The sequence below is a fragment of the Misgurnus anguillicaudatus genome, chromosome 18 (assembly GCF_027580225.2).
Source record: "Misgurnus anguillicaudatus chromosome 18, ASM2758022v2, whole genome shotgun sequence".
Classification (NCBI taxonomy): domain Eukaryota; kingdom Metazoa; phylum Chordata; class Actinopteri; order Cypriniformes; family Cobitidae; genus Misgurnus; species Misgurnus anguillicaudatus.
The window spans coordinates 8,060,186-8,086,568 of NC_073354.2; the positions used below are offsets into that span (position 1 = coordinate 8,060,186).

The window sequence follows — 26,383 nt, forward strand, 5'->3', positions numbered from 1 at the left end:
GGCCTTTAAAATGTTTAATCATTATAAACATGCCTTAAAAAAATGTTACTGGTGTGTATCCTAAAACAAAACAATAGCACTGACATATTTTAAGATCTGTGCATGCAAGTTATTTTCAGTTGAAATAGCTCAAACATGTGGACTAGCCTTAAGCCTTGACTGTGAAACCGGTGGAACATGTAGTACAAAGAAAAAACGTATTGTTAAATCTGCATGCTGACCTCAGGAAAAGTGAGCGTGGACCTTTGACCTCTCTCTCACTGTAGCACTTGGTGCTGGGTTTAAAGTTAAAGGGGTTCGAGCCGAGCTCATTGTCAGGTGACACAGAACCGTATTCACTGCTGCTACTGGTGTCTTCTACCACCACAGGAACAGGAAGTGAAATGCTGCGCAGGTACTCTAGGACACATGACACCTGACATTACACGAAACTATACAGCAAGTAAGCAATAAGGTACGAGAGACTGTGCTGTATTGTGAATAAGTCACGGCTGAAAGGCATTGTTAGGCATGGCGTGGTGCTAATGCAACCCCTTTAGTATTGACACAGCACAGCCTTGAATACCTTATTGCTTTTATCGCACAGTAAAAAAGGATTTTTGCCGAATAAAATAGTTCCTGATCGACTCTGAACAGTAACAAAGTGTTTCACATATGTTTACATTGCAGTGATACACAGAATCATTCAGTACAGCAGTCATAGATGTGTTAAAGGGGACATTTCACAAGGCTTTTTTAAGATGTCAAATAAATCTTTGGTGTCCCCAGAGTGTGTATGTGAAGTTTAAGTTCAAAATACCAAATAGATCATTTATTATAGCATGTTAAAATTGCCACTTTATAGGTGTGATAAAAAATGCGCCCTTTTTTGGGTGTGTCCTCTAAAATAAAAAATGAGGTGATGAAATGCAAACACTGATCACCATAATGGTGATTTGTTGAAATTGAAACTCAATTGCGCTGTCAATTATTTTCTCTCTCTGCTCTAAATGACAGTGCTGTGGTTGGATAGTGCAGATTAAGGGGTGGTATTATTATCCCCTTCTGACATCACAAGGGGAGCCAAATATCAATTACCTGATTTTTTCACATGCTTGCAGAAAATGGTTTACCAAAGCTAAGTAACTTGGTTGATCTTTTTCACATTTTCTAGATTGATAGAAGCACTGGGGACCCAATTATAGCACTTAGACATGAAAAAAGTCAGATTTTCATGATATGTCCCCTTTAAATAAACCAAACTAGCCGTATTTTAAACATTATTATACAACAATTTTTAAAGAAAATGAACAAGACTTACCAGTTCCTGGTGTCAGAGCTGTTAAAAAAGACAAAATACTTTTGTTAAAGAAACAGAAGGAGGTACAAAGTGGGTTCATAACGTAATTGTAAACATAATTTCCCTTTAAGCATTAATTTATGTATTGTGGAAGCATAATGCCCAATGAGGACCACTTGACTGAAATTTTCTTTAAAGCTGCTTTGTTGTAATTGTGAATTGAGAAAAACGAATTAAAAACTAAATTTAATGAATGACTGGAAAAAAACTTTTAAAGGCGGAGTCCACGATGTTTGAAAAACGCTTTGGAAAAGGAGACGGGCCGACTACCAAAACACACTTATAGCCAATCAGCAGTAAGGAGTGTGTCTACTAACCGACATCCTTGCCGGGTTGCGTATGTGTGGGGCGGGTCTATCAACAGAAGGTCCAGATCCTATTGGGGTAGGGGCGTGTTTGTTTAGGTGATTTCAAACATCGTGGACTCCGCCTTTAAGGTAACAGGATTGAATGTCTGGTGAGATAAAGTATCAAACCTGTGAAATTGTTGGTCTTGGATCGTTTCTTTCGTGATGTGACAGTCAGAAACTCGTGAGTGAGCAGATCATTGGATGTGGCTCGAGTGTCTGGATCGGGTTCAAAACAGCGCAGGATAAACGCTTTGGCTTCAGTGGACATGGATTCAGGAATCTCTGGATGGATCTTAAACATTCCAACCTGCACAAACACAACCAACACTACTGTATAACTAATCATCTAACTTAATAACACCTGTATGACTAATGAAAAACTCAAAACTGGTTACTTAGCACACAAAGTGTTTTATTTTCAAATGGCACAAATTATTAATGACAGCTGGTTATAAAATAATAATGAAATTACTTTGTTTATGCTGATCACATTCATTCTGTTTATAAAAGCCCATGTGCATTATAAAATAAATCATTTATCATTTTCAGAATTGCATTTTTTAGATTTTACTCACTTCTAAAAATGTACCTGCATACAGTACAATACTATCATAAATTTACTGCACTATTTAGGATAATTGTTTTATTAAAACAGTCTAAAAGCAAGTAGCGATGCACCGATACATCAGCTTATAAACGGTATTGGAAGATAAAAGCATTTTTCCACTATTGGATGATTGTTTATAACAGAGCATTATATCCTGACAATCAAAGAAGCAGAAAACTCAGAGCACATACTGAATTGACTCAACTACGCTATGCACTTCTAAGATTTCACGACATAATATCATCTGAATCAAGGAGTAAAAAGCAAAACTATCAGTATCAGATGATGTCATTCTAAGTCATTGAATATTAGTATCAGCACAGAAATGTTGTATCGGTCCATCCTTCCAAGTTAGCATAATGACCTTAAACATGGCAGCTTGTGGTTCCCCGAGTTCATAGAAGGGTGGTTTTCCGGTGGCCATTTCAATGATGGTGCAGCCCAGGGACCAGATATCTGCTGGCTTACTGTACCCACGCAGACCTGTATCTATGATTTCAGGAGCCATATACTGCAATGTACCTGAAATGTACACACATTGTGAAAAACATTAGTGAGAGTTACCGCCTGAACTACGACATTTTAAGATATCAGGGGTGCGTTTCCCGAACAATGACTTAACTCGTTGCTGAACCACCATAGTACGATGCATAGTTGGAGAAACTAACTACCATGTCACGACTGTTTCCCGAAAGCATAGTAACTTTGTCGCACATTCATCGTTTGAACCATGTTGGTTTAGGAACAAAGTTGAGGATGTCACGTGTGGGGTGAAGTACTTATTATTCTGTGCAAATCGATTTAAAGTCCAATTACGGCTGTAAATAACATTGCATCGGAAGACTGATTTTGTTATTGTGATTTAGTTATCTGTTGTTTATTTTCAAGATATTTAATTCATGCGCAAGTTCCCTCTTAGGTCGCATCCTCAGGGATACCCCAAGGCTCGTAGGACTGCGCACATGCGCAGTTTTCAAATGCAGCGCTTAAATTATGTTTACAAACTTAAAGACGTAAAATAATTTTTTATATATTTAGAATGATGGATATTGACTGTACTACTTGTTTTTTGCTTATTTTATTCAAAAGCATGATCAACGCAAGTCTACATATTATAATAACAAGGAACAATGCTTCTAACAACAGGTGAAGAGCTGTCGTTCAAACCACACAAGTGTGCGATGCAGCTTGCGAATGTTCGTTTGAACACCAAACCTTTAACCTTCGTCAGTAACGATGTAACTTACGCGCCGCATTAACCAATCAGGAGCTTGCTCTAGTAGTGACATGATTACATGAAGCGAGCGGAGTCGCAGAAAAACCTCCCATGACGCGAATTTCCGTGTGAATGTCTCAATGACTAGAATTTCACACGCGGCTTTGACGCATGAATGAAGCGGCAAACTAGGCGCGGTAGACACGATTTTGACGCCTGAAACGCGGCTGGTGTGAACCCACGGTAACGATGCTTTTGGGAAACGCACCCCAGAGCAACATAAGATACGGAAACTCATGAATAATGTTCAGTGAGATACTGTTTCATGATATCAAGATCAACAATCGTTTAAAAAATTTTTGGTTCAGGAAATCTAAATACAGTAATACATTATATTTGATCTTGTCACAGTGCAAAACTGGCATTTCTTTTATAGAGAATCAAGGGTTAATGTGTTTTGTACAGTACCAGTGAAGGTCTCAGTGCACGCGTTTATTCCAGCCAGACGCTTCGATGTTCCGAAGTCTGAGATTTTCAAAACTCCACTGTAGGTGTTTATCAGGACATTATCACCCTGAAATAAGATCAAAACTGAAAATCTGAAAACTGAACAACTCTTTGGTACAATTGAAACCATCACAGAAATTGTAATGGTTTCCATTAAAATACCATTAGGAACAATTAGCTTTAACCTCCTAAGACCCAGGTTTTGGGTTGTCTTTTTTCAGATTTCTACCAGCTATTTTGGGGTTAGGAAGAACCAATAAAAATAATAACTAAATTGTTTTCTAAGAACATGAAGCAGTGTATGTGTCCATGTTTGTGTACAACATGTTCCAGTTACACAGAATTAAGTATTATGGCGCAAACATAAAAAAAAATTCATGTCCACATGTGTGGACATCCAGGTCTTAGGAGGTTAACCATTAAAACCATTTAAAAATTCCTTTTGTAGTGTTTCGGGACATTTTCCAGTAGGATTTAATGCTTTAATGTTCTATTGATTTAATTAAACAAATAGAACCCAACACATACCAGTACAGACCTTGTTTCCGACCAATAAAATTCCCATTAAATCCTATATATTTTTTGTGGTGGTTTCTATTGTGTTTTTTTGCAAGGGGTGGATGAAGAACATTGACAAAGTGTTCCTGTAGTTCACCGGTAGAGCATTGCATTAGCAGTGCAAAATATCATGGTTTTGATCCACTGATCTATATAAATGACTGGATTGCGCATGACGTCACGATTGTGAAGCCACTGCGCCGCCATGTTGGTATACCCAAACTTTTTATTAAATCAATGGACGTTATCAGATTTAAATGATAAAACATCACTTTACAAGTCTTCGTTTTTATATCTGAAGTTACCTTGTACATTATTACAACACAAACGTCCTAAGCATATACATAGTTATTTACTGAAAGTTGTACATTTTGCTTTTTAATCAGTTTTTATACATATTACACATTCATCTTCATTACAGTATCAGATCAACGGCCGACCGCAGCATATTTAGTATTAATGACAAACGTGCTCATTCTGAAATCTAAATAAATAATCATGCTTTGTACTGTATGTGCATGAAATAATTTGCTGGTTTTGTAATTATGTTGTTATCTAAACTTACAAGTTACCTAAACTTATAATAGAGAAATGACGCTGACCGTGCAGCTGAATGTCAAAAAAACTTTATTTATACCCGTGTCATTAACAGAACGCAGCAGACACACTCACCTTAACGTTTTTATAAATCCATTTTCCTGCCCGATTAAAACATAAACATTGCAAATAACACCAGAATTAACAATTCATTTACGTAAACATATCCTAAAAATAATCTTTTGTGAATGATACGCTGTAAAGTGGGTAAATTTAGATGATGATTTTGAATGGAAGTCAATGACGCTCTCTGCCGGTTGGGTATACCAAGATGGCCGCTCGAACTCTGCGCTGGCTTCACCTCACGCTGTTACGTTAAGCGTTCTATGCGCAATCCAGTCATTTATATAGATCAGTGGTTTGATCCAAGGGAACACACATAATGATAAAGTGACTCTGGATAAAAATATCTGCCATATGTGTCAATGAAAATGTATAAAAAAGCTGCTTTTTAAACCAAATCTGTATTCAGGTAAACGATGTGATAGCATGTGTGTTTGGATTAATTCATCTATACATAAACACAACGTTTACAGTATGAACAGCTCATCTAAAGATCACATTTATATAAACATTGATGAATTAACCATAGGGACAGGTGGGTTGTTTTTCAGAGGTCAAATTATAACCACAGCTTGTGTTTCTGTATGCAATCAATGTACATTTACTTACTGATGCTATTATTATCATTACTATTATATAAGCAAGCATTGACGTTTAGTTGATTCCTTTGAGTGGGCTCCATGATAGCAGAGATAAAGAGAAAGAGAGACAGAAAGAGAGCGAGAGACACATGAGTGACAGAGAGAGAGATGTGAGTTTCTATATCAGACAGCTACTCAAAAGCACTACTTTCCCCCTTATACATTAAAATATTTTATTTAAAATTTTTGGTTGTGCTTTTTGCGCTCACACCGTTTGTTTATATAATACAGAGATGCAGCCTCAGAAACATTATACAGTACAAAACACCTACACTACAAAAACTGCTCTCTGTGTATTTGTTAAAAGCTGAATGAAAGGTTTCTCTTGCCATGATGAAAGATGTGAGATCCATTCATCTATTATAACATTGTAAAATCAAGATGGGTACAAGCTGTCAAAAGTCTTAAGTAAAAACTATGAACATGCATCCCACGAGTCCCAGCTTTATCCAATCATATAAGATTCAGTGTATGATATAGATATGTCATTTACAGCATAGTTCCCAAGATGACGAGCTGAGAAATGATTTACAGCTCTGGCCATTTGTTTATTAGGGTTTAAAATGAGAAACATGTGCTGCAATACTGTAGATAAAGAATACAGTAGGGCTGCATAACGATTAATCGCAACTAATCGTTTGCAGAATAAAAGGTTTTTTTACATCATATATGTAGATCATACATCATATACACATACATACATAATTTAAAGAAATGTTTACATATATATATATATACACATTTCATATTTATATAATTTATATTATATATACATATTAATACGCAATATATGTAATATCTAATATATAAAATATAAATTTTTTCTTAAAATTATACATGCATGTGTGTATTTATATATACATAATTACTATACATAGTAGCTTACACATACATATATGATGTAAACAAAAACTTTTATTCTGCAAAGGATTAGTTGCGATTAATCATTATATAGGCTTATTACACGGCTCTCTGGAATGCTTGATTCTGATTGGTCAGTTGAGACATTTGCAGGTTCGTTCTTTTCAAATAATAACCACTCCAAAGTAATAACGCATAGCCGGTACAACTTGTATGTTTAAAATCCCTCCGCGCCAACAAAGATTACCGTTTGACGCCATCTTGTGACAAACACTGGACAACCACAATTAACAATGGTGGTACTATATTGTTTCGCGGAAAGATAAGAATGTTTATTTAAAACAAATATGCCAACAAAATGTTTCAAATTTATATTCATGTCCAGTTTTTTTCCTTATGTGGCAAGTAGCCGTGTAAGAAGCGAGATAATGTACAGGCAGCCTGTAGTTATCGCAAAATAAGCCCCTTCAGTGTGATACAAGACCTGATCACACTGTCGGGGCTTATTAAAGCAATAAGCCCCAAGAAGCAGTGGGTTACCAGTGCATTTTATAACAGCTAAGGGGCGTTGTTAGGCACGACGCGAACCCCCTTAGCTGTTATAAAATGCACTGGTAACCCAACGCTTCGAGGGGTTTATTGCGTTTATAAAACTTCATATGCATAACGTTAGCGAGATTTTATAAAATAAAACACAAATAAGTTGTAATTATATTAGTACAAAATATTACTCTTCTGCCAAACAAAGCAGTTCCTCAGAATCAAGTGTGACTGAAACAGAGGGCAGCAAAGACACAATGAAAATATGATTTAAGACTGTGGTGTTTTTTTTATAAATCAACAATTTACACATTAACATTTATATTGTGCAACTGTTGAAGTGATGATCAAATATGCTTTGAAGCATGCTGAACTCTTTCCCTGTCAGCGTTTTTTTATTTAAAGTTGCCTTGCCACCCAGTTTTAGTTTAATGCCTTGCAGAAAAATTATCTTCTTTAAATAAACATAAAATATCTAATGAAAGAACAGACCATCCGCTTTCAAACAAAAACAAACAAAAAAACGTTTCGTCCTACCTTCATTTGTTCACTTATCACCTCTCAATTTTTTTAGCTAAAAACGGAGATAATTCCATTTTTGTGAAGAACTTTTGTAAGAGATCAGATTCACAGCCTGATGAAAACACGCTGTTTTCAGTGGTGAGTGAATGCGTCAGTGATTAAATTGGGTAAGATCGCCACCCAGTGGATAATAGCGGACGTATGAACTTGAGTTATAAACTCCTCAGACAACGTTTTCTCTTTATCGACGAGATGACTCAACAATATTTATTGACATTTATCTGGATATTGCCATTAATTGTGCAATTGTAGACAAATTAAAAATATGATTAAAGACTGTGGTGTTTATTTTCATAAATCAGTACACAGCAACAGTGGCGCAGTGATACTTATGTAATGTGGTCTGAACCGTGAGGTTACCGGTGTATTTTATCACGGCTTAGAACGCGTTTCAACCAATCAGAATGAAGAACCAGAACTGCCCGTTTTATAATTTGCGATAACTACCGGCTGCCTCTACATTATCCCTTACCTAGAATACAGTCTGGTTTAATCTAACCAAATAATTTAATCTTAAAATAACAAAAGATAAGTCATGTCCCTTGTGTTAGGCCTCCTTAGCACAACAAACTTATTATTATACAGCCCATATCAACATACTAAACATCACACTGTTTGTGTAAGTCGCACGGCCCAAAGTTGAGCTCATGAGCTACTCGCACGCTATTTTAATCTTAAAAACCACACTTTTATTCAGTCCTACTTCACAAAGATTTAGTTTACTCACAAATAAAACAGTGGAAATTCAGTGAAAGTTCAGTTAATGCAGGTGGCATAAAACCGACACCTTCAGGGATGTTAGGATTCTTACCTTGATGTCCCTGTGAACGATCTGGTTATCGTGCAGGTATTTGAGACCCTCCAGAATCTGTTTGGTGTAGAAACCAATGGTTGGCTCATTGTCTTTAAGAGGACCCCACTTTGACCTGAGCAGCGCTGACAGACTCCCTGTGATTCACACACAAGTACATCACATTTTAAAACAATCATTTACATATTACAGATTATACATTTATGTGACCACATCCCAAAATCTGGGAATTAAAATGTAATCCTGGGAAAAAAAATTTACACTGAAAACAATTCAGACCATTCTATAAGTGACAAGTCACTAGTTATTTAAGCAAATTTGTGAACTTGAGCACATACAAAAGATCCTTAAACACACATAAGGCTCTTTGGAACATCATTTGGTGATATGACAATAAAATAGCATCTTTAGCAATATTTTCAAAGGGGCTGTTTACACTTGGTTTTAAGATGCGTTTTCGTCGATCAGATCACAAGTGGACGACCACTTTTGACCACTTTCAACCACATTCAGTTGAAAAACCCTTTAGATTGGATTGCTTTTGTAGTGTAAACGTGCATGTGGCTGAATGTGTTCGAACAGCCACACAAGCTTCTCTCCACCTATTTATGTAATCTGAGGTACTGAACACAATGTTTTACGTCTTTTCTGACATCTAGCACGAACACACAGTGTAGAGTGCTATCTTTAGGCTTTCATTGATACTGAGACGGATTTAAATCGGGTGTAAACAGAATGTGTCTCTCTCGTCCACTTGTGATCTGATCGACGAAAACACATCTTAATACCAAGTATAAACAGCCCCTAAAAGTCGACAAAAGACTATTGCAAAATGATGGCGTTTCCATTAACCAATGATATAACGAGACGAAAAACTATTTTTTAGTCACATAACTCATTCCAAACATCATGTCAACTGATGTTGGTAGGTTTACTAATATCACATCCACTGCAATAGTCATTTTTTTTAATGAATGAGAAGTAACAGTATTATACAAACATTAATGCCAAGGAAAGACCCTTATACTTAGGAGCTTTAACATTTGGGTGCTTCTTGGAGGTAATAGTAAATTTTTTTAAATCAAAAGAGATGTATGAGTATTAGGGCTGGGCCGATACCACTTTTTCATGTCTGATACTGATGTCGACACCACAAGCTTGAGTATCTGTCGATACCAATCCAATACCAATTCTATCGCCCTTCAATTAAGCTGCAAAAAACACATTTGTTAGCTGACAAAAAGCTTAAACAGAGCTACATAACTCAAACGTTTTACTGTGCAACAAATGACTGCAAATTTAAGACTCAATGAAACATTTGAAGAGTTTGGTTCCAAAACGCAATAAATGCCATTTTTGAAAAAATGAGTTACTGCCAGAATCAGTATTATATCAGGTCAGTATTAAAAAGTAAATTTATAAGTTTACGCAAAATTCAATATCCGCCAAGTTATTCTGTCATCTTTTCTCCCTTTTTTTCCCAAAATGCAATAAACGCCACTCCTCCTTTTCTGCAGAATGCAATAAATCCACTCCACAGATTGCAGCACACCATTGCAATGTAAACAAACACAGGCGGTGCGTTGAGAACACAGAATTCTAGTTTTTCTCATCTACTTTGTACTACGTGATTAACAAACAAACAAAATAATACTTTAATAGCATCGATAAACCTGTGATGGTTTTCTGTGACGGGAAAGAAACGTAAGTCATCAACATCTAATAATTTACGCAAGAGGCACTCGGGAGACGGTTGCTTGTTTGCCCGGGCCGACAGCATCAAGTTTCTGTCATGCTAACACATTGACCCCAAAGGATCTTATGAAAAACTTTACATAATTTTACTCAGTCAACGAAAATCGAGCAGGACCAAAACATTTTACAACTGATCGCTGTGAAAAACGTTAAGCGACGACGTCAAGTATAACCGCGGCAAGACAGTGTTCTTAATATGACAAGTAAGTGTTTTGATTAATGACATTAATGTTTAAATTTTTAATTAGTGTGTACAACTAGTCAACTAATGAATATAACATGGCAAAGATGAATGCAGATTTATATAGGCGATTGATTCAATAGATTTATAGCATTTTGAATAAAAACTTGTCATGGATTTATTGCATTTTGTGAAAAAAATAATCAGTTTTTATAATAAATCTTTGAAAATCAAGTTATGGATTTGAATTTTTTATGTTTTTATAACCTAAAGATGCTATGTGAAAGTTTGTAACAGAAAATAGTGGTTTTCATCTTGTCACTTTTTTGGTATAGAAAACACGTTTTTACCAAAATTTGTCAAAATGGATCTATTGCGTTTTGGAACCAAACTCTTCATTTTTATTTCAATGTTTCAAATAGACTAGTAGCAACATTTTTAGTTAGTCAGCACAAAAATTCAAAATGAAATGTAAGGTGTAACTATACAAATTAAAGGGAAACTTTGTGTAATTTCATGTTGCTCAGCAAGTTGTGCTCTACGCCAAGTTGCCACGACAAGGTACGTGTTGGTATTGGATTGGATTGTATTTCATGACTTCTACAATATTCGGCACAGCAATTTCAGCTAATACCCGACTAATATCGATACTGAATATCATATCGGCCCACTTCTAATGAATATTACCCAAAGATTTTTGGCAAGGAAAGCCTCATGTAATTGGGAGCAGATATTGCAGTTTTGCAAAATACACCTTTTCTGAATTGTTTGAAAAACCTCCTCATGTGAGTGTTTTTTTTTTGCGATATATGAGAGTATTTGCAAAATTGACATGTTTCCATTGGCACTATTTTCAATTTGCAATGTCAATTTGTGCAATTTAAAGGGTAACGGAAACGCAGCTAGTTACATTGCCGCTCTCTAGCTGGTAAAGTGCGCTTTTGAGGGGAAAAAAAACACAGATTAGGTAAAAATTTGTCCTAAAAACAAAAATAAATGATCATCCACCATAACATGTTCTCTATTTACATTGCATATCCTTTGTAACCTCTTGCCTTACCAAGGAAATGCCTGACGCATTTTTATTATATTTAAATAAACTTTATTATCTGCCCCATAGTGTAAAAAGATACCACGACCGCATACCGGCTGTGTTGCATCAACATAAAAATAAAACGGTTACACAATGAAAGTGGTTAGGCATGGCAATGGAAAAACAGCCATACATCATGATCTTCTTTTCACACCAGCTGCTGCTGTCATTAAAGATTCAAATAACCCTTCAATAATTTGCACTGAAACATTTTTAAATGAGAACAATGTGAAACTGAATGACTTTTAAATGTAGAGCGAACTGTAGATATATGACTGTTTATTCACTGACCTCCTGGCACCTGCTCCATAAATATCTTGATGAAGCCATTCTCACTGATCGAGCCAAGATACTGAACAATGTTCTTATGTTTCAAATGTTTGTGAAGAGCGATCTCTTCATGTAGAGGCTGTGAATATCTGCCAACACAGACAATACACATATATGTTCATTAAAACATGCTATGATCTGATTTGTAAAAAGTGGACAGAAAGAGATTAGGGAGATTTTGTTTAAACATAATTATTTAGCTTTTATTAAAATCCACATAAATGAATACTGTAAAATAAATACTAGCTTGATGTCTAAATAATAAACAATTTATTACCTTTCAATTTTTTTATTATAGGTCATTGTCACTTTTGCATTACTGTAATGATTTATTTTTACTGCGTTAATGAAAATTTTATTGAAAGTGTAAAAATCCCTTATTTTACATCCACCCACAGAAAATGGAAAGTGTCGCTTACCTGCTGTCTCGTTCAGGAATCTCTTTGATGGCTAAACGCACCTGGTTACTGAGATCACGACCTGCATAAACAACTCCAAAGGTGCCTTTACCCAAAACTGCCCTCTCGCCATGTTCATCATATTCATAATCATACTGCAGACACACATGAAAGCACACAAATATGTGTTACCAAAAACATTTAAGTAACTGATATATGACACAATTGTTTGAGCCAATGAAATCAAAACACCATCAAACAGGAATGTACATTTAGTAGGTGTGTGAAAGTAATTTGACTATTGACTAAAAATACTCAATTTTTTTTTACTGCACCTCTAAAGCCTCTGATTCACACTCGGCCTCATCTGAACCTCTCCAGGTTTCCTCAGTCAGTGTATTTACAAGATCACAGAACCTGCATACACACACAAACACATGCACAAACACAAACGGCATCATTATAATCACAATCTAAAAAACTAAAGTAAATATATTTAAGTTGCAGGATTCTGAATGAATTAAGAGTTCGCAGTGGGCGGGAACTCTTAAGCTCAATAGTTATGGTGACACATGGATTCACATGGCAGAGAAACCCCAACAATTAGGTCATAAAAGACATCAGTGAACACATCAGTTAATATCTGTCCTGTCTTTACACATGTCATTGTGAAAACAAATGGTCACACTTTATATTTGGTAGGGCTGCACGGAGTTTCAAAGGACTATAAGCGATCCCAAACGAGGCATAAGTGTCTTATCTAGCAAAACGATTGTCATTTTTGAGAAGAAAAATAACAAATATACACTTCTAAAGCACAACTTCTCGTCTAGATCTGGTCGTGATGCGCCAGGTGACCCCACGCAATACGAACGCGAAACTCCGCCCCAGTGTTTACAAGTGTGTTAAAAGAGGACCGTTCCTACGTTCTTCTATGTCAACTGATACTAATTAATGTCTTTGTGTCAGTTTATTGTTTAAAATGGTCCGCAAAAGTGCGTTTTATATATGAAACACGTGACCTCCCTACGTCACTACGCATTTACGTTAGGTCGCGCTGGACCGGACCTAGACGAAAACTTGTGGTTTAAAAGAGCATATTTTTTATTTTTCTTGTCAAAAATGACAATCGTTTCGCTAGAAAAGACCCTTATGCCTCGTTTGGGATTGTTTATAGTCCTTTGAAACTCTGTTGAAAAAAACTGTCACGTGTTGAGTTAAGTGTCAACTGTTGGTGTCTATCAAAGTCCATTAAAATGAGAAAAATCCTGCAATGTTTTCCTCAAAAAACATAATTTCTTCTCGACTGAACAAAGAAAGACATCAACATGTTGGATGACATGGTGGTGAGTAAATTATCTGGATTTTTCTTTTAAGAAAATTGAATATTCCTTTAAGGGATATGGGAGGTTTAGGGTCAAGAGTGTAACCACACGCATATACCTGATAAAAAACATCTTGCATTTTTTATTTTACCTCTAAAGCTTCTGGTACAATGTAAGTACACAATAGTTACATTGTAAATTTTTTTCTTATGTAAGTATTAGGCATGCACCGATATATCGGCCAATAATGCTTCTCAACGAATTACGTGAAATGCTGCTACCTACATCCAAAAGCCAGAGAGCGCTCTCGTGAAGAAACTCAATATGCGCTGCAGACGAAGAACAATACAAACGCAGCTATGATGACACGCAGCTCAAGAATATATGGCTTAAGGACATATTTATATTGCATTTCTTCAAAACTTTTCAAGTATTTTCATGATAATAAAGAATATGTATAATGATTATGTTTGACGAGTGTTGCTTTTTAAAATGCATGTTATAGTAGTACATAAAATAGCTGTGAATATTATCGGCTGTGTGATTAAGAATAGTTATCGGCCACGTATTATTAGTGTATATCGGCATTTATTGGTGCACCCTTAGTAAGTATGTAATAGTTAAAGACACTGAATATAAACTGGAGTGAAATAATAAACAGAATCTAGAACACACATACTGTACCCACCTCTTGCAGTGCATCTCTGTGCAGAAATAGATCTGGAAATCCTCAGAGTTGTTCACCACATACAGAAAACAGCTTCTCTCATCAAACTTAGAGATGCTAGAAGTGTCAAAGTCACAAAAGCAAAAAACTTTGAATCAACACGATCGGGCAACAGTGAAATATTTTAAATCTTCAGAAAACCCTGCTCACACAGATACTGTAAAATCTCCATTTGATTGCACAGTGATTTATCAATTCAGTACTTCAGTCATGCTAAACACAACATGTACAGCAACAGCTACAATGTGTATTACGATTTGTTTAGTTTCATTTTTGAGCAACCTTCATTTACTTTTAGGGCAACTTTTTATTTACTGTACTGTAAAAGCTGCTTTACTACAATGTAGGGCTGGGCGATATGGCCAAAAAAATTATGAAGAAAATGTTTTCCATATCAGTCGATATCGATAATTATCATGATAAATAGTCTTTATTCCTGTCAAATTTAAAGGCAGATTTTTGCTCCTGAATGAAAATTGTAAAAAAAAAAAACAGACAGTAATGGTTTTAAACTACTTTTTATTCAGAACATGACAAATACAAATACTAAAATCTTGTTTTAATGTTCAGGCATTTGTATTAAATGTAAATATATTTGTTATGAACTCAACACATTTCTGACACAGAAAGCAGCAGGCTACTGTCATTTTAAGACCCAAGACAGACTGCTTTAAGTTTCAATATACTGAGTAACATCCAGCTGTTTATGTTCACTTAAACAAAAAAGAAAACTTAGTTCAGTGATCACGCGTGTGTTATACATATACGAGCTATACACGCTGATAAATGGATGTCGAGAGCGTCACGTTACTGTGGGAGCGCACATACGCATACAGTATATTCACTGCAGTGGTGGATCTGCTGCTTTTCCTCAGCTTTCCTAAATTAGTGAATGTCCTGTAAATATACTTTTAAAGCTGTGCGGACGTGTGCACGCGCGCAAGGTGGATGCTGAAAGAAAGTACAGTATACTATACCCATTTTGTCTGCTTTGACGAACCCTGTTTGCGCGCATTTGGATTCCGTGATTTCGTCCGCGTTATTCACATCAATCAAAGGGCTCTACTAAGAAATGAATAACTTGCCTCATCTTACTCCACTCCTTCAAGTCTAATTGACACTAAGATTGTAAACCAAGAGCGCGTGCCGCATCCGGAAGTGCTTGCACAACATTACGTTATCGGTTTATCTGGAAAAATGTATATCTGTAAAATTATCGTTATCAAATTATCGCCCAGCACTACTACAACGCAAAAGTGCTATAGAAATAAATTTGAATTAAGTTTAATTTTTTATTTCATGAATATTAATGAGTATTCTTAAAGGGACACTCCACTTTTTTTGAAAATATGCTCATTTTTCAGCTCCCCTTGAGTTAAACATTTGATTCTTACAGTTTTGGAATCAATTCAAGCTGATCTTCGAGTCTGGCGGTACCACTTTTAGCATAGCTTAGCATAAATACATTGAATCTGATTAGACCATCAGCATCGCGCCAAAAATAACCAAAGAGTTGTGATATTTTTACTATTTAAAACTTGACTCTTCTGTAGTTACATCGTGTACTAAGACCGATGGAAAATTAAAAGTTGTGATTTTCTAGGCTAATGTCTCATTCTGGCGTAATAATCAAGAACTTTGCTGCCGTAACATGGCGCAATAATATTACGCAGTGCCCGAAATTAATCCCCTGCTATTGAAAGATACTTAGGGGATTATTTTAGGCTGCTGCGTAATATCATATCAAAAATATTGAAACTCTTTGGGTTTTTTTAAGCGCTTTGCTAATGGTCTAATCAGATTGAATGAATTTTGCTAAGCTATGCCAAAAGTGGCACCGCAAGACCCGGAGATCAGCTGAATGGACTCAAAAACGTTAAAAAAAAAACGTCTCTCTCCAGGGGAGCTGGAAAAGTAGCATATTTAAAAAAAAAAAAAGTGGAGTGTGTTTATTTTGTTTTTAAAAGATAATATATTTTTAATATTTACCTGACTCCACGTACTGATGCTGCACTGAAATTCCACTCATGGATCCCTTTCTAACACAGGCAGAGAGATTTGTAATATACAAATATGTTTTCACATCATTCAATAACCTTTACAGATATTAACCATTTTTCCACGGTTAGTACAAAAATTAGTTTGGTATTCCTCTAGTTTTGACTAACGATGTATTTAACGTTACAATATAAGTCTGTGAAACTATCGCAAGCAATTACGCCTAGATATCAGAATTATCAATCAGATTATGTGTTTTAATTGATGAAAATCTAAATGAATTGGTAATGTATGTATGAATGGATTACTTGATCATCAGGGGTCACGTGCCAGATGGAGAGCGTGTTTTCCTCAACATCATTGTTTATGGAGAGGTAAGACGGTTGGTAGATTTTAGTAGGCTCTAATATCAATACCTGCATAAAATAAACATTTTCATCATTTTAAATATAACAACAGACAACATTTGCATAAAAAATATGGCTAGTAGATTGAAAACCTTTTTTTGTAACTTGCATCTTAAATCACAATTTATTTATTTATTTTTTATATAAATAGCTTTTACTCTACATACATGATTTGAGTAACCCCAGATTTGAAATATAAACATGATAATGCACAGTTCATGTACAAAAATATAAAACATTCATGAATATTAGGAGAAATTATATCTACATTTGAGATTTAATTGAAATCTATTGTAATTGATAAATCCCTCTGCACCATTATGATCTTAAAACTGTATTAGAAAGGATTATATCCGGTCACAACCTTTGGCTGATGAGTATAAATGATGCTATGAACAGTATAAAACAGCCTACATGTCTGTCTAAAAGAAAGAAAATTACAAATACGATCTTCTAAAATATCTTGACTAAGTTTCCCAATGTTCCTCAAGTGTCCTTACTGGAAAACGGACAGATGTCACATCTTTTTGAGTTGATTCCACCATGAAGTCCATCCAAAAGTCCACAAGCTCCTGTTTAGGAGCCTGTTGATCTGTACTTGGTTTACTGAAGTGTTTATAAATCAGGATGGTCTCAACCAGCGAACGCAGATACCTAAAACACACACACACAACACAATAATAAACTTCAATCACACAACCATTTGGAGATCTAGATTTTCTTAAAGTACCCCTGTAGTTGATAATTGTATCACTTTATGAACATCCCTACTTTGAATGCAAGTATGAGCAATATTACTATTGATGTTTGCCTTTACTTCTCAGGATGTTCATGGGCAAAATTCACACATAACAATGTTTAGTGAATAGATACCAGATGGGAGCTTTGATTTTGAAGAGTTTCTCAGAAGCTTGAATGACCCGTGTGTTGTCACAGGCGAGAATACTGGCTCCTAGAAAGAAACCCACGTCCCAATAACTCTGTAACTTATCCAAACTGCCCTTCTTGCCCAGGAGGCTGCTCAGCTTCACCCCTACAAAACACACATATGGATCATGAGGTGCATTTAAAGTCACTTTACTATATCTAAAAAACAAACAAACATTATAAGCTACCAAAATGTACTTGCTTTACCTCCAAAATATACCTGAAATGTACCTTTATTTTACTGACGTCACCATGACCACACATACTACACAGTTACTGTTAATATATAGGCCTATTTGATTAGGTAATGTTAACCACAAGCCAAACAGATGTTTAGTCAATAGTCCCTTTCACACATACAGTCTTTACTGGTAATTTACTGGTAAATTGCAGTTAACATGTCATGTGTGAACAGAACCTTTCAGGTAAATCTGTGCTCCCAATTTAACAGTAAGTCAGGTTGTAAGATTAACGGTAATTTACCGTTAAGCGCTGTGTGTGAACGAAAAATATAGCATTACCGGCATTTAGATGACGTCATACCGCGCTGACAGATCGGGCGGGCCAATCAGAAAGTTTCTTATACAGGTGACGCGGTTTCCCCCAGACTGTTTACGGACGTTTCCACACACATGTTGCTTAAAAGACGAGCACACCTGAAGTTAACATCCACATTTCTTCACCAAAGTTGTTTAAAACAGCTTACCATCTAATTGCCGACGTCCTTAGCACACCATCTGTGAAGCCTAACGTGCAAACGCGCAGGTTCCGTTTGACGCCGCCTAACGCAATGTTGTTGGGTCACGAGCAACTTCGCGACCGTTTGCCACAGATGTGAAAACAACAAAATACGGACCGTGAATATTAAGTCATAACCCGCCGTTTACAAATACGACACGGACGGAGCTCGCCGGCCGCGCTACAGGTAACTTCCGCTTTCTCTCCGAGTTTACCGGTATTTTGATACTGATGTGTGAATGATGTCTTACTGGTAAAAAGACGGAACGTCACTCCATGTGTGAACAGCACATTTTTGTATTTACTGGTAAATTCATTCTGGTAAATTCATGGTAATTTACCAGAATTACTGTGTGAAAGAGGCTATTGCTTGAGGCTGCAGATGTAAGTAGTGCAGGTTCACACGAACACATTTATGAGAATAAAAGCAAATAACTGACATAAAGCAATAGATCTGGTATGGAACGATACTTAGTTTCATCAAACAAATAAATCATGATGGATAAAACAAGTCTAGGGATGGGTATAATTTAACAGATTTACTACTCTTAGTGGTGGTTTCCCGGACAGGGATTAGCTTAAAACAGGACTATGGCTTAGGACTTATAGGCCTTATAACTACAGGGTTCCCACACCTTAGTTAACTTCAAATTCAAGGACCTTTCAAGGACTTTCCAGGTCCAATACCCTCAAATTCAAAAACTAAATGTGGGGACACATTTCAAGTAAGAGCAAGGTTACATCGTGTTACCTTTTAAGATACATTGTTACAGTTCCCTTTTGAGGGAACTCGTGCTGCGTCACTGCAAAGACACTTTAAGGACACCTTCAGTGGAAAGTGTGTCTGAATGTGTATATCAAATTCAACCAATGGCTTAATGACAAAGACAGGGTGACGCGGGAGCCAGGAAGTATATCGCTATCTGAAATCTTCCCAAAGACGGTGTTACAGGGACGCATGAAGTATGGCAAGGGAGACGCAGCGTCTCGTTCCCTTCCCCTTTTGGTCCTCCACATTTGAAGGTGTATATAAGACTCAATACCTCCACACTGTCTGTCAAACATACCTACTTTACGCAGCTCAAAGCACGAGTCGAACTGATTCCCTGCAGCCAGCAACAACACGGCATAGTTTATACCCGAATGCAACGTGGGCTCCGATTCGAAACCTCTCTTAAACCTGTAGGCCAACAAGAGAGAGAGAGATTATATCACTGAACATCTGTTACTATAGCAACATCCGGAGTGAATCTTAAAAAAAACTGTCAAGAGCAAATGTACCGCTCGTAACTAAAAACGAACAAAATGAAGTTTGCATAAATATCTAAGCCTATTTCAGGACCCTTAAGGTGTTTATGTTAACATTGTTATGATTAATTAAACATTTAGGGCCAGACAGCCTTACCAGTATATCCCATGATCTCTGCTCTCGGTGTCAGCGAAATGAGAATCAAGGAACATGTCTTTATAGATTCGGCCCACCAGGCAATAAATGTCAGATGCCACCTGCTCATCCGAGTTTACTAAAGGCAACATGATGTCCAAAGCTTTCTGTCTGTCATCAGGCAAGTTCCTCCTGCAGAGAGATTACAAAAGAGATGTTGACTTAAGCACTTTATATGGTTTTATATCCAAGTCAAATATTTTCTGGTGAAATTGAAGTATGACGTGAGCTCTCACCTGTTGAGGGCAAAGGCGTAATGAAACTTTATATGAGGATGAGCCATGGGGTCAAAGGTTGGCAGCTTGTCCAGTGTTTCAACTAACTTCACAATGGATTCATAATCCTAAAGATCCACAAAAAACACCAAACATAAGAAACACTAATAATTACACAATGCTGTTACTCACACAGAGTATTAAAATTTAGCTTTTTATTTCTGACCTGAGACCAGAATTGTATGTTGTACAGGTTATTTACAACAACCTTATCTTACCTCGTTCTTATTTTCTTACTGACTGAACTGTTTGTTTCTCCATGGCCCCGTACACACCGCAAACTTTTGGGAGTGAATCCCCTAAATGATCTTTCCATGTGTGTACAGAACAAGACTTACTCCCGAAAACGGATGATTGACACAGAGGTAACCATAGCAACATTTTGCAACGGCTATCATTCACAGCTTTGACCAAAATAATAAAAAATAATAAAACAGCGTTATGTTTTGCAATAAACCTCCGTCTTGGCGTTGTGTGTTGTACGCATTTGTGAAGCTGCTTCTATCAGCGCTGTCTTGCAGTAATGCCAGGTCCTCAATTTTTTGGTACATGCATACCATTGTGGCACTTAACCGTTTATGGCTCTTGGCTCACAGAGTGGTATTTGGTGTTATTAAAGTGAGAAGATCTTTGAGGTAAAGCATTTGGATTTAGTTTGGTTTATTATTGGATTTTTCTTTTTGAGGTATTTTTCATGCAAGATCTAGCATTTATTTTTTTCAGAAGAGATATCTGTCGTATCCATGATGCACGTTTAAATACCTCATCAACAACTAGTTGTTCAGTTCAGTTATGTACACACAATGCAGATTTTCTGTAAAAGCGGTTGTCACTACCTGGCCTCGTCCACACTGCATTTAAATTCGGTTGTCACTTCACCTTTTAGTGCTTAATCCTGTTTTTTACAAACACACTTCAGTAATGTACGGGACTGATAAACAAATTCTACAACCGAATTAACTCCCACAAATGCATTTACAGAAAATCTGCATAGTGTGTACATAACCGAACTGAACAACTAGTTGTTGATTAAGTATTTAAACGTGCATCAGGGTCATTACAGGTCTCTCTTCTGAAAAAATAAATGCATAGAAAGGGAAAAAGTCTTCTGTATGCACGGTGCAGAAAATGACAGAGGCACGAACGTGGATAGTGGACTAGTGTTGCCAAATATTGCACAAAAAAAATACAGTGAACAAGAAAAAAAACAATAATAAAACGATATAAATGATTAAAGGCGGAGTCCATGATGTTTGAAAGCCAATGTTGATATTTGAAATCACCTAAACAAACACACCCCTACCCCAATAGAATCTGGACCTTCTGTTGATAGACCCGCCCCACCAGGGCATGAAATTAACACCCGACCACGCGCCAAATGCGGGTGGATTTTGCAATTGGCGTGTAACACTGTCAATCTACTAGCCACATTGGCGGGTAGCCAATGCGAATCAGTGATGCGCGGGTCATTGTATGACCAACCCACTACCGACCGACATTTTCAACTTTTCATAGATTCGGCTCTTTCGGCTCCAGCCCCGGCTCTACATTTTAGTGATGGCAGTCCGGCTCTTTTCATAGATTCGGCTCTTCTGGCCTCTACGGTACGGTCCCACCCTTGCCTGTGTCTGAAGATTCGGCTCTGCTCGTTCACTACAAAGAATCAGCTCTTAGAGCCGGCTCGTTCGCGAACGACCCATCACTATAACCCGCCCGCAATTGTTCAAAATAGTTTTAAACTCGACCGACTGACCACGGCCTGAATATCATTAAAATATTTTTGGACGACTCGACCCGCTCATTTCTTATCAACCTGCGCATATCAACGATGCAAATTGAGTGACTCATTAAGAGGATGCGACTTCTGTTTCGCAACGTTCATGCGATTGGAAAGAAGATGAGGCACTTCTCTGACTACGTTTGGATGTGCGAGTAAGTATTAAACTGTTGTGAGATCTGATGAGAATGCAATGCTGACATAGGCTACTGTACAATCGCAGTTGCACAGATGTGTAGTGCTGCTGTGACGGATCAGAACTCTTGATGTGTAAACTTACTATGCCTTATACTGTAGTACATTAACATACATTTTGCGAATATAGTAATGAAAAACAACGTATGTGCGGCGTTTATGTGCGCAGTTTGTGCCCCCTCTGTCTCTGTGTGCGTGCGCGGGTTTAAGGGGACATAAAATCTTTCTGCTCTCGACGGGGCACATATAAACAAAATGATCTCAACAGTATTAATTTTCTAATAAAAAATTTCTTTATGTCTTAAGTGTATGTATAGAGAGTCAAAAACCAAAAAAGTCTTTGCTGGTCTTAAAGAGACAGTAACCTCAATTAACCTACTTAAGTCTGTGTCATTAATGTTATTCAAACAACCTAAGACAAAGAGAAAATCACTTTTGTAGCTCTGAAAAAAAATATATTTAATTCATACAATAAAGACAGTGTTATAATTCACTATTCAGGCAAAAAAAAAACTGGCTGGTAAAAAGTCTCTGTGGCAGGTGGATTTCTAAATCCACCTGCCACAGTGGCTGGTGGTCAAAAAAGTTAACTTCAGGCCCTGCGCCCCACACATACGCAACCCGGTATTTGATTTGATTTTATTGGCTATAAGTGTGTTTTGGTAGTCGGCCCGTCTCCTTTTCCAACGCGTTTTTCAAACATCGTGGACTCCGCCTTTAAAGAGCACCTATTTCGTTGCTAAAATAACATTATTTTGTGTATTTGGTGTAATACAATGTGCTTGCAGAGTTTACACTTTCCACATACCGTACATTTATGTAGCTCCAAATTTCACTCTCTTCCTGAAACGCACAGATATGAAAAGCTCTGTGTCCCTGATTGGTCAGCTAATCGGTACGTTGTGATTGGCCTGAATACCTCTGACATTAGTCGGAAATGTGTCGCTCCTTACCATGTTTGAAAGATTCAGTCACAATGCAATGCTAACAGGAGTTAACCTACAGACTTTAAGTCCAAGTGAGAGGAATTATGATAATGTTGGTCTTGTCTACATCACCAATCCCAGGAAGTAAACTGTTGCCTACAATCCATGTGTTTGTTGTAGTTCAAGAAAAGAGATTTACGTTGGAGACAATAACTGGCGTCATCGTTTACTTTGGGGTTTTTACTTTTGCATATCGTTAAAGGATGTAGGATTTTGGCCAAAACTGGTATTGCAATCACAAAAATTGTGGCTAAAACTGGTACTGCAATCACACAACTGGTGGCCAATACACAAAATGACAACATAAATATCAGTTGAGGGCTGCAACTCCACTTTTTAAATGACAATATCCTGGCCGGACCACTGTTGTCAGTAATATAAGTATTTGAAATGAAAATGATTTCTTAAAGGCGGAGTCCATGATGTTTGAAAGCCAATGTTGATATTTGAAATCACCTAAACAAACACGCCCCTACCCCAATAGAATCTGGACCTTCTGTTGATAGACCCGCCCCACACATAAGCAACCCGGCATTTGATTTGATTGGCTATAAGTGTGTTTTGGTAGTCGGCCCGTCTCCTTTTCCAACGCGTTTTTCAAACATCGTGGACTCCGCCTTTAAAGGCGCTCTATGCATTTTCTGTTTTTGTCAAACAGCGACCCCTAGAGTCGCTGGGGAATACTTACAACTGTCGTAATTTCCCACCCCCACTCTGTACACCTCCGAAAATAATGAACAGGTAATGTTTCACAATTTCATACAAATATAAGGCTACTGCATAGTCTACTAAACTACTGATGATGGTAATAGGATAATAAGAATATAATATAATATATTAATAATAAAGTAGCCTACCGCGTTTTGCTGGCTTATAACGTTTTTACATGATTGCAGCTAAATCACAAGTAAACAGTCTATAGTCTATGTCTACTGTATAACTTCATTTGTTTTTTTATTGTAATTTAAACATTACAAAATGCCATGACAAAGTTAATTGTGTACGTTGCATTATTTCATAACATTGGCCGTTATAATGTCACTATACATGATTACATTATATTTACAACCTCTAGGCTTATTTATGTCCTGATAATTATGTGAGATATTGACAACTGTTGTCATGATAATCGCATGACATACTACAAGTAAGCGCAACAACATAGACCGCAAACAAGTTTACAAATAAGAGATTTACTTACTAGTCCATCAACAAGATCGCCAGATCAGCATTCCTGTTGCATCCAGTGCTGTCTTTTAGCTCATGCCAAGGAGCAAAAGCCTGACCGAGTGGGACTCTTGTCCGGTTCGTAACGCGGTCAAATTCTCTTTTCCTTTTCCTACTCTCTTCCGAACGCGCTTTCTAAACTTTTCCATCTTCGAGCATCACGTCTCAAATTTGCGCGTGCAGTTGTTTTTAAAGGCTTGTTCGGCGTCCTCCCCCGAGCTTCAACAGGAGGATGATTCACCCTACTATGACTTTGTTTACCACTGAAATAACTTTGAAGCTGTTATATTAATGTAAAATAACTGCATAGTGTGTCTTTAAAGTCTAGTGACATATCAGGGTCATTTTATGATTAATTGATATAAATTTCTCACATACTGGTGCTCTAACATGTACTAATACACACTTACACACCAAAGTGTTAAAATTTTAAAACGTAAATCGGACAATAGGTGCTCTTTAAGCGCCACAACGATATGTACGCACAAAAAAGACGAGGATTTGGCAACACTGCAAGGCAGCGCCCTGTGGAGCACCCTCACAAATGTGTACAACACACAACACCAAGACAGTGGTTTATTGCAAAACATAATGCTGTAATATTAAAAAGAAAGTTTGCTGTGTGTAAGAGGTCGCATTTTGGTTGTAGATTGCGGTTGTCAGTCCTGTACATGACAGAACTGTGTCTGTACAGAACACGATTAAGCACTAAAAGGTGAAGTGACAACTGAATTGAAATGCAGTGTGTACGAGGCCCGTATGTATATTGAATCTTAAATAGTAAACCGAGTTATGATGACATGTAGTCCAGTCACCTGAATGTCTCGGTAAGACAGGAGGAGGTTAATAATGACATCAGCTGACAGACACTCCACATTATCAAGACGCTGTTGGATTCGTCTGAGTTCTGCTGCCAGTTCTGCTCCGGTGTAAAGCTCTCGCGCTTTACGAATCTCATTCAGAACCGTCTCACGAAAGTACTGGCTATACAAACACACAAACAACATGTAAAGTTATACTCATATACAGGCAAAATACAAAACTGGTGCAGCACAGGAGGGATATTATCAAAAAAGTAAAAAAAAAAAAAAGATTTTATTTAATTGTATTGTATTCATGAAATTTTTACATAGAAACTTGTGTATGGACTTAAAGCAAATAGAGGAGATAGCAGAAGGATGTACAGTAGGTGATCCTCACCAGGTGTTGGTTTTACACCCGCTCAACAATTGAGTGAGTCTGTCCACCAGTGGCATACAGATGGGTCCCAACAGCGCCTCAAAACTGGGCTGCATCAGTTCACTGAGACCCTTCATCAAACTGCTCTCACAACAGTAAACCTTATTCTGAGGAGTCACCATATACGGGATACATGTGTAGTTCACGTCTGCAGTACACGTCTGGAGATACAAAAGAGACTGGTGTTAAATATCTGACGTAAGTATAAATTAAATGATCTCACCTGCTGGACCCCAACAAATGTTTTTTATAGAGTGGTGGACAGTGATGTATAATACAAATAATCAAAAAGCCAAACAGATGACCTCATCTCAAAAAACAACCAAAAACCAATAGTTCATCACTTGGTTTGGGTTGACCACAGTGGGACCACAGTTTCACAGTTTCATGTGGGGACTTATGGGCAGCATGAAATCCTCAATTCAAACTTATTCAGTAAAAACTCTTGACACTGTATTAAACAATATCTCAAATCTAAAACAGAGAAATGTAGTTTATCCTAAAAAAATACATTACTAATGTCTTCAAAAGGAACACGCCCACATTTTGGGAATTTAGCTTATTCACCGTATCCCAGAAGGCGAAGCACTGCTAATTGGGCGGAGTGATTTGCACAACTCTGACCGAACTCTCTGCTTCTCACAAGGGGGCTTCTCGGGTGCTGTAAGCAAATCACTCCGCCCAGTAGC

The 26,383-nt window shown here is 37.1% G+C and overlaps 1 protein-coding gene across 1 annotated transcript in view; it reads right to left on the bottom strand.

Annotated features, from left to right (window-relative positions):
• map3k5 (mitogen-activated protein kinase kinase kinase 5) overlaps window positions 1-26,383 on the bottom strand; it is a 47,902-nt gene that overhangs the window by 6,470 nt on the left and 15,049 nt on the right. The window contains exons 4-22 of the mRNA XM_073855754.1: window positions 25,656-25,855; window positions 25,271-25,439; window positions 20,232-20,338; window positions 19,957-20,127; window positions 19,619-19,731; window positions 17,760-17,919; window positions 17,387-17,540; window positions 16,788-16,895; window positions 16,471-16,520; window positions 14,443-14,538; window positions 12,765-12,846; window positions 12,451-12,584; window positions 11,993-12,120; window positions 8,673-8,809; window positions 3,981-4,086; window positions 2,661-2,818; window positions 1,816-1,996; window positions 1,301-1,318; window positions 222-399 (exon numbers count right to left, since the gene is read on the bottom strand). Coding sequence (XP_073711855.1) covers window positions 222-399; window positions 1,301-1,318; window positions 1,816-1,996; window positions 2,661-2,818; window positions 3,981-4,086; window positions 8,673-8,809; window positions 11,993-12,120; window positions 12,451-12,584; window positions 12,765-12,846; window positions 14,443-14,538; window positions 16,471-16,520; window positions 16,788-16,895; window positions 17,387-17,540; window positions 17,760-17,919; window positions 19,619-19,731; window positions 19,957-20,127; window positions 20,232-20,338; window positions 25,271-25,439; window positions 25,656-25,855 — 2,450 coding nt within the window. The remainder of the gene's footprint in view (window positions 1-221; window positions 400-1,300; window positions 1,319-1,815; window positions 1,997-2,660; window positions 2,819-3,980; window positions 4,087-8,672; window positions 8,810-11,992; window positions 12,121-12,450; window positions 12,585-12,764; window positions 12,847-14,442; window positions 14,539-16,470; window positions 16,521-16,787; window positions 16,896-17,386; window positions 17,541-17,759; window positions 17,920-19,618; window positions 19,732-19,956; window positions 20,128-20,231; window positions 20,339-25,270; window positions 25,440-25,655; window positions 25,856-26,383) is intronic.